Source organism: Myxocyprinus asiaticus, chromosome 8, assembly GCF_019703515.2.
Source record: "Myxocyprinus asiaticus isolate MX2 ecotype Aquarium Trade chromosome 8, UBuf_Myxa_2, whole genome shotgun sequence".
NCBI lineage: Eukaryota > Metazoa > Chordata > Actinopteri > Cypriniformes > Catostomidae > Myxocyprinus > Myxocyprinus asiaticus.
In genome coordinates, this window is record NC_059351.1 from 51,565,547 (window position 1) to 51,583,836 (window position 18,290).

At 40.8% G+C, this 18,290-nt stretch overlaps 1 protein-coding gene across 1 annotated transcript; it reads right to left on the bottom strand.

Moving 5' to 3' along the window:
* Positions 1–1,528: 1,528 nt before the first annotated feature.
* LOC127444728 (CMRF35-like molecule 5) lies at positions 1,529–17,492 on the bottom strand. Its single transcript, XM_051704294.1, has 6 exons — positions 17,345–17,492; positions 3,243–3,557; positions 2,978–3,118; positions 2,510–2,623; positions 2,354–2,388; positions 1,529–2,220 (listed from the first exon to the last, which is right to left on the bottom strand). The coding sequence occupies exons 1-6, from the start codon at positions 17,400–17,402 to the stop codon at positions 2,074–2,076; spliced, it is 810 nt and encodes a 269-aa protein (XP_051560254.1). The 5' UTR covers positions 17,403–17,492; the 3' UTR covers positions 1,529–2,073.
* Positions 17,493–18,290: the final 798 nt, after the last annotated feature.

The following is an 18,290-nucleotide window of genomic DNA, read 5'->3' on the forward strand; positions in this document are numbered from 1 at the left end:
CTGTTTCTGTTTAGTGGTTTTCACCATTTACTCACCCACTTCTTGTCGTTCCAAATCCATATGACTTTCTTTTGTGGAACACAATAGGAGATGTTAGACAGAATGTTAGGAATAGACAGCCTCAGTCACCATTCACTTTCATTGTGTGGCATAAAGATGCAATAGACGTGAATGGTGACTGAGGCTAATGTTCTTTTATGCCACACTAAATGTACTTTATAACAGTTTTTCTCTTATAAGTGCTTAATTAAAAACTTTACGTGTTGTGTTTCTATTCTGGGCACATCAGCTTGCCTGTAGATACCATTTATTATTAATAAAGTGCAAAATGAATTTGGTCTTCGAAAGCCACTGTCTTGGTACGTTAAACCATGTTAAGCGTCTTCTCAAAAGGTTTTCTATGGGAGAGAAAATGCTTAACATAAAAGATTGTCTTTACCTTTGGATTATCGTGTCATTGTTGTAGCAGTAGATAGTCTTTATGCAAAAGACATGAGAGAGAAATATGGTTCAACCTGGTTGCTGTTTTATTACATTACAGGAATAGTTCACCCAAAAATAAATCTCATCATTTACTCACCTTCATACTTCTTTCTTCAACAGAACACAAACAAAGATTTTTAGAAGATTATTTCAGCTGTTTTGGTCCATACAATACAAGTGATTGGGTGCCAAAAGTTTGAAGGCCCAAAAATCACACAAATCAGCATAAAAGTAATCCATACAACTCCAGTGGTTTAATCAGTGTCTTCAGAAGTGATTTGATAGGTGTGGGTTAGAAACAGATCAATATTTAAGTCAATTTTTACTATAAATTCACCTCCCTGATCAGTTAGTCTCCACTTTAATCAGGGCCCTTCCAAAGGGAAGCCTAGAAGTTTAGCCTAAAATAGCATAACGCGACACTCCCATACACATTCTATGGCAGTATACTGGCGAGGAGACAAGAGGCTGTTCTTCTTGTGTTTTTGGTGATTCACATTCTTCATAAATATTGCCCCCTACTGGGAAGGGAGAAGAATTTCTAGCAACAAAATGACTTAAATATTGATCTGTTTCTCATCCAAACTTATTATATCACTTCTGAGGATATGTATTTAACCCATGGAGTCACATGGATTACTTTAATACTGTTTTTATGTGATTTTTGGAGCATCAACATTTTGGCACCCATTCACTTACATTGTATGGACCAACAGAGCTGAAATATTCTTAAAATCTTAATTTGTGTTCTGCTGAAGAAAGACAATCATACACATCTGGGTTGGCATGAGGGTGAGTAAATAATGAGGGAATTTTCATTTTTGGGTGAACTATTCCTTTAAGTCATGTTTTTTTATGGGGGGTAAACAAGTCTATTTCCCACTTTAAAGTGCCCCCCAGAAAATCAGTCACTGTTGAAACATCTACTACAATGAAATATTAGTGATTTTGATGTTGCTTTCAAAATAAATAAATAAATAAAATCTTCAGAATACACAGCTACTTTTAATGGCTATCAATGATCAAAAATACATTTTGTCTGCAGAATTATCTACCAGCAGTGGCAAACTTATGATACTAACCAGCCATACTTTTGCATGGTTTTACAAGCATGTTTCATCAGTACTCCGATATATACATTTCAACCAGAGGTCACTGTTTAAATTGTAAAAAAAAAAAAACAAAAAAAAAACATTACCCAGATGCAAACGACAGAACCTTCAGTGTAGCCACAGTGTTATTAAATCAGCCTACAAGTAGCTGACTTATAGTTGACTATATATCAAGCTGCAACATGAGAAAAAATTTCAACCAAAGGGAACGTCAAAAGAATTGCAAAATGACAGTAATTAGAGAAGCAAAATCAGACATGGCACTCCCTGTGGTCATTTGAGGACGCTCTAAATACTTGATACATAAATGTATGTAGTAATATACTGTAAATGGAATTTATTGATGTTTTCGTTCACATTTTTAATTAAATTCGTTTATGACTTGAAGGCCTTTATTGTGACATATGATGTAGAAAAGTTTGCCATCAGTTGCCTGGTCTTGAGGTCTATTCTTCACTCTCATTGTGGGATGTCGGCATCAGAGATTTCCATAGACTGTATCTGACTTGCCCATGCTGAGTTTTACATGTTCATAGACTGAATCCGACTGGCTTGTTGGGACTTCAGTCTTGTGGTTCGATTTCATCTGTACATCAGGAAGATCATTCTTATATATACTGTTAGCCTGAATTAAGAAACCAATGTTCACTTGTATTATGGTTGCCAGGTCTTTGCTAAATAATATGAAGTTGATTATTTAAAGTCTTTTTCAAAGAAAAATCAGTCAGTGACAAACAGAATGTTTAAGCATCACTCACCTCTTCAACTCTATATTCATTGTGACATTCCTTAACTGAAAAGGACAAGACCGTATAGGCTTCATTAGTATTTTTCACCATTACGTTTTTCAAACCTAACATTATTTTACTACAGTATTGATGTGTTGCATGATATTTTTGCATGCATGTTCATACTTGCTGATGTCTGCACTTTCTTCTTAAATTTGAGAACAGCAACCAATCCAACTGCAAGTATGATCACCATGATGACCAGACCACCGACAGCATACAGTGAAGTGTACACAGACACTGAGGAATAGGGATAAGAGACTTTTGGTAGCTTAATAAATTAATCATGATGATAACCCTTGTGAATAGAGTATACCTGCAACTGTATTGGAAACTGAAAACATTTATGTAATGCTGCTTTCACTCCAAGTGGTGTCAGTATAAAGTCCAAGAATAGTATTGTATTGGCCAGTGAAACATAAAAAGCATGTACAGTACATTGAACTATGTAATTTACTGTCATTGACATTAAGTCAGTGTATGTCATACTTAATGAAACAAGAAGGGGAAGAAAATAGTGACAATTTTCATTTTTGTTAAAGTTAAAGTGTATGACAATACATAGCTGAACAAAGAGGCTGATGAAGTTGTTACTTGTTACTGAAGGTAAGTGTGTGATGTCATCAGGAGTTGAATATCTGGAGGTTCTTCTTGTTGTAGAAGATTGAGATTCTTTATGTGTTGTTGGTGTAGGTGACGGCAGAGTTGTATACACTTCTGTAGACGTTTGTGTGACTTAATGTGGTGATTTATGAGTGAGAGAAGTACAAAAAAGAAAAAAAGAAAAACATTTATATGGAAATACAAATAGAGATACTTTAAAAATATACAAGAAAGCATCACTGTACATCATTCTCACCTTTTGATACTGTCAGAGTCACTTTATTATATGTGTCCACTGCCACAGGTCTGTCCACTCCACACCAGTAAACCCCAGAATCTGACTCCTGTAGTTCACTGATGGTCACACTGAAGATTCCCTCTCCAGAATCATCCAGTCTGAATCTCCCATTAGGTGACCGATCGGATGCAACTAGTATATCTTCATTTTTACATGGATCTCTGCAGAAATACTTCCTGTTGTTCTGAGCCCAAGTATGAGAACATAGAATTGTGAGGTATCTTCCACTGTATCCATGTATATTAATCTCATTAGTGACTGCAATCCTGAATCCTAATAGATGAATAAAACAACATCTTAAGAGTTTGAACGTTTGTGTCTTTGTTAGTTAGTTGTTTTGTGTCTTGGTGTTTTTCCTTGTGTGGTTATTCATTTTTGCCCAAGTTCCACACTTTGGTCAATGCTTGTTGTTTTTACATGTGCTTTATAAATAGATTTGACTTGACTTTCGGTTTTGAACGTCTTTCAAAACTGCCACAAACATCCTGACTCTGAGACTGGTCACCTTTTCCACCTTTAAGACTTCACATGTACATATTACTCATGTCATACTGAACTGACATCAGTTTTTGTGTTTGCTTTCATAATTGTTGTGAATGAGATTTCAGCTCTCATACTTGTATAGAAAAACCCATAAACACCTTCACAGATGGTGATCACTTCCTCCTTTTCTAACACTTAAGACTGTAGAGGTTACCCATGTCTCACAGATCTGAGATCAGATTTGATCTGGACCATCTGATCCTAAATCAGTGTGAAAAAGATGCTCTTATCTACAAACACTTGTATAATGCTGCTGATTATTTACCGTAAAACTGAACTAACCCTCTGCGCATAAGTCAAAATCATGTGTTTTTGTTTCTCTGTTAAGTGGTTTTCCTTATTTACTCACACACCTCATGTCATTCCGAACCCGTATGACTTCCGTGGATCCCAAAGGAGATGTTAGACGGAATGTTAGGGACAGACAGCATCAGTCACCATTCACTTTTATTGTATTGCATAAAGATGCTGTGGCAGGGGCGTAGCAGCCATTTTTAAAGTGGGGGGATACAGCTGTCAGTAGGCCTGGCTTTTACAGACCCAAAACTTACAGCACAGTATTAGTACTTACAATATTTACCAAAGTTTAATAAATCAGCCATTCACAGAGTTTAAAGAAACACTGAAAACTTTCACTGAAAACCTTTTTCAACTTTTATAAATCATAACTTTTATTTTGGACATTTGAAACATTTTTACTTAAACATAACAGGACTTAAACACAAAAAAACATAAAAAAAGTTTTAATGAAAACTTTGGCAGAATTCCTTGCAGCCAACAAACTGCTAAGAAATCTTTTGCTTCATCAATTTGTCAAATTTTTCTTTGTGTATATGACACAAAGCTACACTATTAAGGTGTGCCTGCATCATGGTACTACAAAGCCATGTATATGAGTTACCAGCAGTACATCTCATTGAATGCAAGCATTACAGACTTTACTGATTTAGTACGTATGGAACCTGAGCAAACTGCCCAACTTGTGGGACACAGAGGCTTATTAGATTTGAAGGTCCCTTCTCCAGACTTTGCCATTTCTTTGAGCAGAGCTTTAAGTTTACTTGACAGCCCAAACAAACTTCCTAACTCATGAACCCACTGTAAAGAACTGTGGATAACACGTGAGGCAGTGCAAGCTTGCTGAATGATTAGATTAACACAGTGGGCACCACAGTGTACATATGGGGCAAGAGGTTGTTTTTCTTTGTTTTTTTTTACTTTTCACATGTGAGTTTCTCATGTACTAACAGAACCCCCAGCATGAGTTCTTTTATGCACATTGTAATTAAAACAAATCTTATCTAACACTTCACATCAGATGCACTGGAGGACAGATTATATATTATCTGTCATGGAGAGACTCACAAAGGCAGAGATATGAACTCAATTGCAGGGTTTATTCAACAGGTAATTGAGTAAGCAATGTAAACAATAGGTAAGATAATCCAGGAACAGAATGCGATTGTAAGGCAGGCACCAGGATGTCTACAACCAAAAAGGTGCCATTTCTGGTAAAAGTCAAATAACTCTGCGAGAATCAATGTCAGAGAACTCTCTCACAAAAGCTGAAATCTACACCTGAATATCACCACATGTGATCAATTGCAAATCGCCTTTGCATTGTTTTACAAAGCTGAAATCTTCACCTGAATATCACCACAGTGTGATAAATTGCAAATCACCTTGCACCTTCAACAGCTCTGGACCAACACAAAGACACAAGATTTATATGTAAAAATATAACAAATACCATGTAAAAAAGAATGCAACTGTATGTGTTTGGTATTATTTAAGAGGTCTCTGTGCGACTGGTATAATGGTCTCTTTCCCATGTTGATAAAACTAATGGTTACAAAGTTATAAGGTCTTTGCCAATTACTGTATAATTCTGGAGGTCTATCCCCCTCCTTGACCTACAATTTAAATGATATCCTGTATGTTAACAAGGTTAAACCCCAGGAAGTCAAGAACACATTCACCCCCAAATTCTCATTGTTCAAATGATAATACCATTTGGTACACAATGTTTATTCTGTCTGGATATTTAAGGAAAGTTGGCAAGAAGCTCGGGGAATCTGTAAGCAGATATCCTGCACAATTGATGTGTGTAGTCGTTTTTATCAGGAATCTGTAAGCAGATCTCCCATGCTGTACCGCTGCATGTAGTTTTCTCAGGTATGTTTCTTTGACTTGTCTTTTATTTTTTGTAATGCTTGTTTATTCTGATCATGTGAAATTGGCTTTGATTTGAATTTCTGCAACAATGTTTTATATCCTACCTGACAAATAAATTGATATTGTTTGATTTATTCTGAATTCCTCTGAAAACATTTATATCATTACTGGAGCTTTAATATAGGAGGAAGCCATTTAAAGACTCTCAGTTTGAATTTAAAGCACTCAGGACAACCAGGTAGGACAACCACCTAGCACAATCAATTAGGATTTGAATTTCATTAGACCAGGGTAGACCATACTGGAGCTTTAATATAGGAGAAACCACTCAGGACAACCAGGTAGGACAACCACCTAGGACAATCGGGTAGGAGAAAGCCATTTAAAGACTCTCAGTCACTGCTCACCGCCCGTCTTAGCAAGTTGTATGTACGTGATTAAGCGGCAATATCGTCTGCTTAGGAGACAGGCCAAACCAGATGATATTAGTTAACCTTACAACCGCTGACTAAGAACGGAACTGGCTATCCATTTTCAGGAGGTATACGTAATTTAATAATGGCCTGTGTAAGTCTCCAAAGATCGAAAGGACAATGAATAGAAGAGGATTTAGAGTAATCAATAACCTAAAAATGTTAAATTAAAAGAATGATCAGAAATTAATTAGATCTTAAATATAAATTAGAGGTCAATTTAAAATTGGAGTCAGATTAATATAAAATTGGAGTCATATAAAATGAATAATGGAATCAAATGTTTGAATTAACAATAATTGCTTTACTTCCGCGCTCAGAAAAGACAGAACAATGCAGAGACCTTCAGGGGCCATTCTATTGGAATTTGACATCGGAACAAATAGTTTGGTTTTTTTTACCCCCAATTTACACTATGATATCAGATGGTGAATATAATCCAGACAGGGTTAAGTAGCAATGCACAGATGATCGGTAAACTCACATTAAGTACTTAGATCCTATCAGGAAACGTAAACAACACAGGATGATCCAAATACCGGGGATATAACATGGGAAAACACAACACCACACTAAGACGATGGGAACATGGAACATTGTAAGTATCAATGGGTAAGTTTCAATGAACAAGAGAGTCTGTGGTCACAGGTAACATTGACGAGAGGTCTGGAGTCTCTGAGATACTGATGATGAGAACAGACCATGATAGTGAGTTAGAGTGAGGTTTTTATGCAGTCCTTGACTAGCCGCTAATGATGAACAGGTGTGTGTGATCAACACTTAGGGTAGAGTGAGCGGAGTGTGTCGGCAGTGACTCCCTCACTGAGAGTCCGGTGGATCCATGACAGAACACCCCCCCCCCCCCAAAGGGCGACTTCTGGTGCCCAAAGATGGTAGAGAAGGGCAGGAAGAAACAGATGACAGGGAAGAGTCCAGGAGGCGATTATGATGCCAAGCAGGAACTGACGGACAATCCGATGACCAGGGAGGAGTTTGTGGATGATTAGGAGGCCAGGGAGGTAACCACTGGACAGGGACAGGTTCAGGAGGCCTGGGGGGGTGGCCACATGGCAGGAACAGGGTCAGGAGGTGGAACAACAGGAGTAGGAGCTGGCTGTGTCATAGGAGGTGGAGTTTGTAGTGTTAATGGCAGAGCTGTGGAAAGCTTGATGAAGGCAAGTAGAGCCAGGAGATGTTCGACGGGTGGAGTCATGGAAGGCGGAGCCAAGATATGCCCGAGGGGTGGAGCCAAGGTAGGCGGAGCCATGTGAGGTTTGAGGGGCGGAGCCGTGGAAGGCTTTGAGCAGGGATCCGTGGAAGGCTTGGAGCAGGGAGCCGTGGAAGGCTTGAGGAGTAGAGTCATGGAAGGCGGAACCATGGAAGGTGGAGCCATGGAAGGCTCGAGAGGCGAAGCCGTGGAAGACACTGAGGGCGGAATCGTCATGGTCAGGAAAGCCAGCAGCGGCTGGGTAACGAACTCCGTGGTCGTGTGCACTGGCATTGACAGGGGAACAGCCTCTGTGGTCGTATGCACTGTCAGTGACTGGGGAACGACCTCCTTGGTTGGGAGCACTGGCAGTGACTGGGGAACGACCTCCGTGGTTGTGAGCACTGGCAGTGACAACGGAACGACCTCCGTGATCGTGAGCACTAGCAGTGACAAGGGAACAACCTCCGTGGTCTTGAGCACTGGCAGTGACAGGGGAACGACCTCCGTGGAGCGGAGTGTGTCGGTAGTGAGGGAGAGAGAGAGCGAGAGTCCACTTTCCCAGCCGGAAGTGGTTGTGATGGTGACGGACGGAATGGGAGAACGCTTGAGTGGACTGACTAGTTTGTATATTCTTTGTTTGATGTCAGAATACATGGCTGCAGCGTTGCATCAAAACAGTGTGCTCCGACGGTAACGGCTTTATACTTTTATTTAGTGATTGTTTGAAAGTTTGTAACATATAAAAATAAAGATATTGTTTAGAACAATAAACAATAATAATAATAAATATATCTGTTGAAAAGACTATTTGAGCAGCTGGTTCATTATAACAACTGCTTCAGTCCCTCTTTTGCTTGTAAGCAGCAGCAGCACGAATGCAGATAGCACCGGTTTCATCGTTGAGCCCAGCCTAATGTCATCACACCAGTTTGATTGTATGTGCGAAAGATGGCCTATGCTCCAGAATATTTGCCAGCCATGTTTGCTGCACCATCATATGCCTGGCCTCTTAATCCAATGATGGGCAAATTTAGACGGAGCAGTACATCAGCCGCAACCATTGCGAGGATTACAATATTCTCTCCTGTACTCACAGATACCCCATAAAGGCAAACAAAATCTTTGTGGGAGAGAAGTAAAAAAAAAGAAAGAAAAAAAAAGAAACATTTATATGGAAGCACAAAGAGAAATACTTTAAAACACACTATAAAGCATCACTATACATGATTTGTATCTTTAGAAACGGTCAGAGTCACTTTATTATATGTGTCCACTGCTGAAGGTCTGTCCACTCCACACCAGTAAATCCCAGAATCTGACTCCTGTAGTCCACAGAAGGTCACACTGAAGATTCCCTCTTCAAAATCATCCAGTCTGAATCTCCCATTAGGTGACCGATCAGATGTAACTAGTATATCTTTATATTCACATGGATCTCTGCAGAAATACTTTATATTGGTTGAAGTCCAGCCATGTGAACATGTAATAATGACATACTGTCCACTGTCTTCATGTGTCTCAGTCCCATCAGTTGTTGAATCCCTAATTCTTGAAAAATTTGTATCTCTCTTTTTTTCAACCGTCATTCAAAATATCCAATTTCCAACATTCAGTATTCGTTTCTTATCCAGTATATTACCTTGCATCTGTACCTATAAGTGATTTAAAGAATGTTTTATTTATTCATTTATTTTAGTTTTAGTTTCCATCGGAATTTTGATCTCTTCATTAGCCCTCATTTAGGGGGCTTGCACACTGGCAATTTAGTCCGAAACAGAGCACGGGTTCACATGAAAAATTGGTAATATGAAAGCTGTTATGTGCAACGGGAGTGGACTGTGGTTTTTTTGCCAATTTAAGCATGATGACATAATCAGTGGCACAAAAACACACACACACATGCACATGCACCATGAGTGGGAACATAAGCAGCTCTGGAAATGCATGGATTGCAACCATCTGTCTCCTCAAAGACTGTTTGCAAGCATCAGATATAGTCGCCTTCTCCTGGATATGCATATCTGCTGAATTATGGCATGTGATGCACTGACACACAAGTGTTGTTCACTCTGGTGTGCATATTGACACCAAATGAATAAAAAACACAAATATAGCAACCTGCATTGTGTTCTCCATCATATGCATGTTTGTGATGACGGAAGTTGATGATGGAAAAGCACCAGGGTCCAACAAAATCTGAAATTCTTTCAATTTGAAACCAGACCAATTCTGTGAGGGGCACTGGTTCAAACGCACACGGATTCAGACCTCAGCAAATGTGCCCATTAGGAAAACCACATTGACTTCCTGCTCTTAGTAAGCCAGTAAATGAATGTAATGCCTTGGACTTGAATAAGCACTTGAATTCTTCTCCTGTCTTCACACTCATCTGACACACTATACACATTAAACAAGATTGTGAATTCCTTTAAAAGACTTTCTTTACATAGACCCCTCATAGTCTGAGCAGTCTTGATGTGAGTTCTGTTACAATGTCATTTTTGTGTCTTATCAACACAGAGCCTTGTGGCCACTTCCCCTGTCTTTCACAATTGTTGCATGCATTTGTTACTTTTGTTCAGAGAAATTAGATCAGTTCTGTGGTTACTGCTTCTATTGTAATGTTCAGGACTTATACTAAAAAAACTGGTCCAAGATCAGTGTTTAAATGCAAGTTATTAAGTTGGTATCGGCCTGTCTAGAGTACAGCTGTAGATAGAGTACTGTATATAGGGTAAAGATCAACATTGCTGCTGGAATCATTCACAGTAAAAAACTGACTGTCTGGACATCATTCAAACTCAGTCTTTCTGTGTCTGTGTACAATTTGTCCATTCACAGATAAAGATTGTATGGGACAGCTGATCTGCTGTGTAAAAGATGCAAAACTGCAGTTTAAGAAGGAATACATTTGCTTTGAGTCTGTTAATTAACTTGAAATGCACTATACGGAGATCATCCAACTCAAGGTGATCTCATTTTTCAAAATGATATGCATAGTTCATTACACATATCGTGGCAGTTCCGAGGTGAAATGTCCACTATGTGTGTGCCGCTAAAAGTAAATACAATGTTTTCCCAAACCAATGAGATTTTGAAGACTAACACTCTTATAAAGTTTTAAATCCAAACTCCCTACCCTAAACCTGAAAGATTTCATGTCATGCTTTTTTTTACTTCATTATTTTCTTTGAAGTTCACTTATAATGGTAGTAAAGGATTTTCCATTTTCCGCCCTGTCTTTGGCCCTCTGTCTGAAATGCTCCGTTTCTGTGCTACTTCCCCTTTAAGACTTCAATATACACACCCACTGTGTTATAATTGGCAAAAATCTTTGGAGTGCAAACGCCCCCCGCCATAACACGTGTGGAACTTTTTTCCTCCTAAGACTGATGGAATGAAAACATGCAAGCAATTTACCTAAAAGATCTCTGTCCAGGCAATCATAGCTATATGTCCCAATTTATGTGAAGCACACTATCAAACTACAACAGTTGTTTGACTGAAATAACAATATAAAACTGAACAAAGATGGCACACTGTTGCTCCAAAATATTTTTATTTTGCTATATAATGCTGACAACTACAAATGTGAAGGGTTAATAACTGCATCCAGTTTAAGGTCGAGCTATAAAGGACGGCTGGACTGTGAGTTAGCCTCTGTTTGCTGGGTAAGGAGTCCCCTTCAGTTGTTTCACTGCTTAAATATGGGACAAGAGGCATCCCGTGCATTAATTTCAACCAAAATATGGGACGTCCTGGCTAATATGATGTATGACAGTTGGTAATCTTAAGGTGTGTTCACACTTGGCAGGTTTGGTTCAATTAAAATGAAATCTGGTACCATTGCTCTGTTAGCGCGATTCATTTGAACAAGTGTGAACACTGCCATCTGAACCTTGGTGCACACCAAACAAGCGGACTGAGACCACCTGAATAGTGGATCTTGGTCTGCTTCCAAACGAACTCTGGTGCGGTTCGATTGATATATGAACGCAACATGGACCAAAGACATCTAAACGGACCAAAAACAGGAAGTGATTTGCCTAATACTTACCTCAAGCATACCTGATTCTTCTCAACATAGGAGCTATGTTACCCATTACAGTTTGGTACAGGCGTCAGAAACGCCGTCAGCCATCCTTGCAGCATATCTTCGTTTGTGTGTGCAACCAAGGAATTCTTGGTGCTGTTTTGACTCCTTTACACATTTTATTATCTCTTCGTTTGTTCTCAACTAGTAAAAATACCACCATATATACATATATAAATCTAACCAGCGCATTTTGCCCAGCAGCCAGCATTGTTTTAGATGTTCGGCAAGTTCCGTCGCAAAATATACATCATTAAAGCTGTCCAATCAGGTTGTGACTTTTTTCTGATGCCTTTTGTTTTGTATCTTTAGGTTTGGTGTTAAAAATGCCAGTGTGAACACTAAGCAAATCAGGACTAAATGTTTTTGGTCCGGACCAAGAGGACCAAGAGAACAGAATTACAAGTGTGAACACACCCTTACTAGCCTTTGCTCCACCATTGCCTTTCATTGCACTCCGTGCTATGCATTCTTTAAGGTGAAGTATGTAATTTCTGCACTACTAGTGGCACCAAATGGAATCACAAAAATAAAGTATGTTTTCAAGCAACCTTTGCCAACACCCCTTAGACTCGTTATGTGCTTTCACACTCTCTGATTACCTTTGAACAAATAGGCCACACTAAATAAAAGGTGATAAATGTTTAATGTTGTGATAAAAAAAGACCACTAATGCATATACACACTGGACAGAAAGCGTAGCAGAGGAATTTGGTCGTCCGATAACATCGCTAGATTGAATGCCAGCTAGGTGCGCCCAGAATCCAGCACATGAGGTAGGATGGTTCTGGTAACTACTAGGAGTAACGATACATATTCTGAGTATCTTGTGAATTTATCTGAAGATTGACAGTAATGAGCTAACTTGAGTGTGGCTTACCTGTTGAGAAACAACTCGGCAAGTTTGGTGTCTCCATCAAACCCCAAAAATTCCCTCAAAGTCCTTGAGCTTGTAAAAGCGACACCAATATTCACTCTGGTTTTACACTGTTCTCTGTCTCTTATAATAATTAATTATAATTTTATTTATCACACATATACAGTGAAACAATTTTTTTCCACAAATTCCAGCTAAGCTGGGGTCAGAGTGCAGGGTCAGCCATGAAGCAGCACCCCTGGAGCAGATAGGGTCAAGGGCCTTGCTCAAGGTCCTGACAGTGGCATCTTGGTGGTGCTGGGGCTTGAACCCCCAACCTTCTGATCATTAACCCAAAGCCTTAACCAATGAGCCACCACTGCCCAATATAACAGGTCATCATATTTGGGGTAAGCTAACACGTCTGCCATGGATGTTCCTATTCGCCCAGCTGAACAAGTAGCCACTAACTCACACTATAGGTTGAGCTAGAAAGGGATGGGTGGAGCTGAGCGGGTTGTTCAAAATATAAACAAAGATTTGATAGTGCCTGGGAGGCTCAGTGTTTATACTTTTGAGTGAGGTAAACCCAAAAATTACTAACGGTTGTCAATGTTCAACAAACCGAGAAAGCAGAGCATATTTTGACATCAAAAAGTTACATACTTGACCTTTAAATAATACCATTTAATCTCTAATCAATATTTTGAGCAATAAGCCTATGCATTTCTTTGGCAAGTAACTGTGTAATAAGCATCATCCGCTCCCCGTTGGAGTCCTGTCTGCATATTTTGTGATTAAAAATGTCTCTATTTAAAAATTAAAATTAAATTTGTTACTTAACGACATTAAATATAGTTGGCACTGCTCCACCTTTCAAGTTTCTTTGCAAAGCCTGAATCATAATAGTTCTCTAAAGAATCCTTAGAGAGACGTGACATTAATGCATTCAGGAACCTCATTTAAATAATTTTAAGCCACTCATTTCTAAAGTTGGGATCCTTCAGAAGACTCTGCAGGCATGTATTTTTCCACAACCAGGAATACAACATCATCTGGGGACCTTACTCGACATCTTAATCTTTTTGTTGGTTTAAAGCAAATGTCCTGGTTACTTTCGTAACCTCCATTCCCTGATGGAGGGAACGAGACTTTGTGTCGATGTAGTGACACTAGGGGTCACTCTTGGTAGCCCGAAACACCGCTGGTCTTTGAAAAAAGGCCAATGGGAATTGGCGAGTGGTACCACTCCCCCGAACAAACGGGTATAAAGGGAGCTGGTATGCAACCATTCATTCAGGTTTTGTGCTGAGGAGCCGAGACAAGGTCCTGGCCATTTCAGTGGGTAGTCCAGCATTGTGGCAGGAGGGACACAACGTCTCGTTCCCTCATCAGGGAATGGAGGTTATGCAAGTAACCAGGACATTCCCTATCTGTCACTCACTCGATGTTGTGTCGATGTAATGACAGTAGGGGTCCCTATACGAAACGCCACAACTAGCTGAACTGTGTTACGTGAACTGGCAGTGCGAGACAGGCAGACCATTGTGTGCCTCATAGCCAGTGCACCAGGCTGACATGTAACCTCCCCCAACGGTGTTATGAGCGTTGAACGGCCCTTCGTGGACAAGTCGACTGCCCAAAAGATAGGGACAGGCTAGCCCAGTCGTGGCCTCTTATCCTCTTTTTTCTTTCCCCAAAAAATGAGTGAAATTTGTTAACCGAATGGGGCCACCGGGGGGGGGGGGGTTGGGGTGTCACTCACCACGGAGATCACACCCCACCCTGGGGGGGGGGGGGGGGATTTTGAGTGGAAATACATCACATGGTCTTGCCGAGCCTTGTCGGAAGTGTGTAATGTGGAGAAGTCCCATGGTAGGTCCTACCCAACGGGGGAGGAGTTTCTACAAACATGGTGACTGGGGCAGAGGGGCCTCTGCTCAAGGAAGACGCAGTTTACCAACAGGAAACAATTTAGCGGAAGATATATACGTCGCATGGGGTCACCTATGGGGAACCAACACATGCAAAGCACCTATCCTTGCACAGGGTCTGTGTAAGTAGGCTCACTGGGGGAAAGGCATATTTACATAGTCCAGGGGTCCAGCTGTGTGCCAGCACATCTATACTGAGAGGCGTACCAGAGCGGGCAGTGGGATGATTCTCGGGAAGCGAACAGGTCTACCTGTACCTGCCCAAATCGACTCCAAATCAGCTGCACCTGAGGGTGGAGTCTCCACTCTCCCCTGAGGGTAACCTGTCATGACAGCGCATGTTGAGGTCGCCTGGAATGTGAGTGGTTCGCAGCGACTTGAGGTGCTGATGACTCCAGAGGAGGAGCTGGCGGGCGAGTTGTGACATACAACGGGAGCATAAACCGCTTTGATGGTTGATGTATGCCACCATTGCCATGTTGTCTGTCCGTACTAACACATGCTTGCCCTGGATCAACGGCTGAAACCTCCGCAGAGCAAGCAGAATTGTCAACAACTCGAGGCAGTTGATGTGCCAACGTAGCCGTAGGCCCGTCCAGGAGCTGGCGGCTGCGTGCCCATTGCATACAGCACCCCAGCCCGTTTTGCACCGCGAGAGCCTTATCCACCGGGGGGATCACCGAATACCCCTTGGCTGCCCCACCATCGAGGGTAGTGAGGGCGGGGAAGCTGCTCCGATGCTGTGCTCGAGAGCTCATCACCTTCGCGGGCTCTGAAGAAGAGGTCAAACTTGCCCTGAGACGAGCCGGCGGACTCATCCGGAAGCCCGATCGGAGCAGACGAGTGTGCTGGGGAATAAGAGGTCCGTGGGGGGATACCCGGCGGAGGTGGTCCCATTGAGTTCCCCAAATCGGCCCCAGTGCTAGTCACGCTGGCCTCATACCCGTAGGTAGAAGGACAGAGGCTGGGAGCCGCTGGGGTGGCTTGCTTTCTTACGAAGGCAAGCCGTGACCACAACGTTGCCATGGTCATGTTCTCGCAATGAGGACATGACCCATCCACGAACAATGTCTCCGCGTGGGTAGCGCCCAGACACGAAAGACAGCGATCGTGACTGTCAGTAGGCGAGAAGGCATCTTTAAAAAGACGTTCTGTGTGTGTCACTCTTTTAGAGAAATATACTCTTTTTTAGAATATACTCTTTTATTTCTGCCGAAGCACCCAGGGGCATTCTCTACAGTGCACCAGTGCAGAGGGGGAAAAGCTGCTGAAATGCGCCGTCAGATCCAGCAGAGGTGAATGGACAGCCGTGGGAATTCAGCTCAGTGAGCATGACCGTTCGGCTCTGAAGAGAAAATCTGAATGAGTGGTTGCATACCAGCTCCTTTTATACCCGTATGTTCAGGGGAATGGTATGCAAATACCACTCGCCAATTCCCATTGGCCTTTTTTCAAAGATCAGAGGTGTTTCGGGCTCCCGAGAGTGACCTCTAGTGTCACTACATCAACACAACGTTGAGTGAGTGACAGATAGGGAACTACAGCAACAATAATACCACTTTCAGTGTCTGAGTACCTCAGCCTCTATCTATTCACTGCGACTATTACCCATGTTGTGGAGGCGGGATTTTCAAATGATACTGCATTTTGAGCCGACTGCAAAATGAGCGGCTTTTGCAGAGTGGAAACAATAAATTTTCTTTTTGGACTGGAGAGGAACTTTTGAGTTCTGAAGCTTACAGTATGTTTTTATAGAACACTGACCTCTTATGTTAAAAAATATCAAGGACATTTTGATTCCTCATGACATGACCTATTGAGATCAAAACCTAACTGATTTAGACTTTGTTTCCGCATTTGCTGAAGCAACCACATCTTTTTTGTGGTGCTTCTGTCACACTTTTCGGCCTGTGCAAATGAAATACTCAGTTCAGCTACTGCACAATTTGATCACACTTGAACAAGCTTATAAATGTAGTTGGTTATGTAATGCAAATGTTACAAATATAATTTGACTTTCAAGCCAAGCATTTTAGTAAAAGTATTTAAATGTCATAAGATAGCAGAGTGTGAGGAACAGGGTGAAAAGTGTTTGTGAACTGATAATCTGCCGTTTTACTCAGGATTTTTCTGAAAGTGAATTAAAGTCATTAGTGGTGTACTTCTAGTGTTTATTTCACAAGGAATCTGGCGCAATGCGTACTACAAGCCGTGTAAAATAAAATAAAAATGTAGGTATAGAAACTTGATTCCACCAGATTGCAGGGTTTCTGCTAGACTCAAAATGGCTGAACCGTCAAAATAATATTTAATTTAAACATAAAGACACACAACACAAACACACACATGGCAGCTGCATGTGGCTCTCTCTCTCCCGAACATCCACATTCACTGCACTTATCCCTCTCCTCGGCTGATTAGCCCGATTGGGGGCCGGGCGTGCATAGTCACGGCCCGGCCCTGCCCTCCTCCTCATCACAGTGTCTTTAGCAGCAACAATTGGAATTGCAAAAAATGACTTTTTAAACAGATTTCCCAAACACTCCTTTCATCTACCAATTATCTATACAAAGACTAGAACATTCTTTCCTCAACTCTTATCTGAAGCATTGTTTCTGTAGCAGTGCTTAAAACAACATTGTCTGAATAAAAAAACATGCAAGCTGCATTAGAAAAAAGGTCTCATTCATACTAAGTCAGACACTGTAGCCACAGTGTAAACTACCAGGTCCGTTCACACTGTAGAGCAACAGTGATGCATACAAAGAGAACTGACCTGACAGAAAGATCCAGATCCACAGAACATGGAGGGTCTTCATTTTCATCACTAACATTTTGAGTCTCCAATCTGTTTAAATGAGAAGTCTGCAGATTCGGTTGCCTTTATGCCTCTATTAATGAGTGCTAAAAATGCAAGCCTTGTTTTATACCACATAAGTCAATGTATGAAAGAGGCCGCAAAAAAAAAAAAAAAAAAAAGAAAAAAAAAAAAGATTTTTTTCTAGATTTCACTTCCTCTTTTAACACTTGCTGTAATGTGTGAATTTTTACTCATTTCACACAGACCTGAGATCAGTGTTTGAGTGCGCTTTGTTGATGTGCATCAGCTTTGCATGGGGCAATCTGATCCTGAAATAGAGGGTCCTACCCAGAAACATTATGTTGGTGTCAGTATGCTGGCAGAGCAAAGAAAGAGTACACATAAGGGCATTGCACAGTGCACTTATCCCCAGGTTATAATCTTTTAAAACCTCGCTTTTAACCCCGGGTAAACCAACGTATTTACACTGGTAATTTTGAAACAGGGTTAGCACTGCTTTTATTCTGGGGATATGAACACTGTCTGTGACATTCAATTTACAGTCTGACAAGTCCAGAATATATAATTTATTTATAACTTGCATTGTGACACCAAACCAAATCAGACATATGTTTGCTACTTAGACATAACACACTCATACATTGCAACAACAATTAAAGCCCGTTAAAGGCCCTGTTTACAACTAGTATTAAGATCTGTCTCAGGTGATCCGAACACAGGTGGTCAGACACTGCTGTTTAAACCTGGTCGCAAAAATGTTTTGATCGTTTACTTAATACCAGGTGCAAAAGTCAGAATGTGGCTTAATGAAAATACACAGTGTCATGTTACTTTGTTTTCTGATCTAATAAGTGGATTTGGTCCAAAACCTTTTGGATGTTTAATGGATGCATACGTGGAA

Bases quoted from the DNA above. Each gene is read 5' to 3' on its own strand.
- LOC127444728 (XM_051704294.1), bottom strand. From the start codon at position 17,402: ATGTTAGTGATGAAAATGAAGACCCTCCATGTTCTGTGGATCTGGATC. The intron at 3,558-17,344 runs GTCAGTTCTCTT...TTCATCTATTAG, and splicing joins GATCTGGATCTTTCTGTCAG to GATTCAGGATTGCAGTCACT. The intron at 2,389-2,509 runs GTATGAACATGC...TGTCCTTTTCAG, and splicing joins GAAAGTGCAGACATCAGCAA to TTAAGGAATGTCACAATGAA.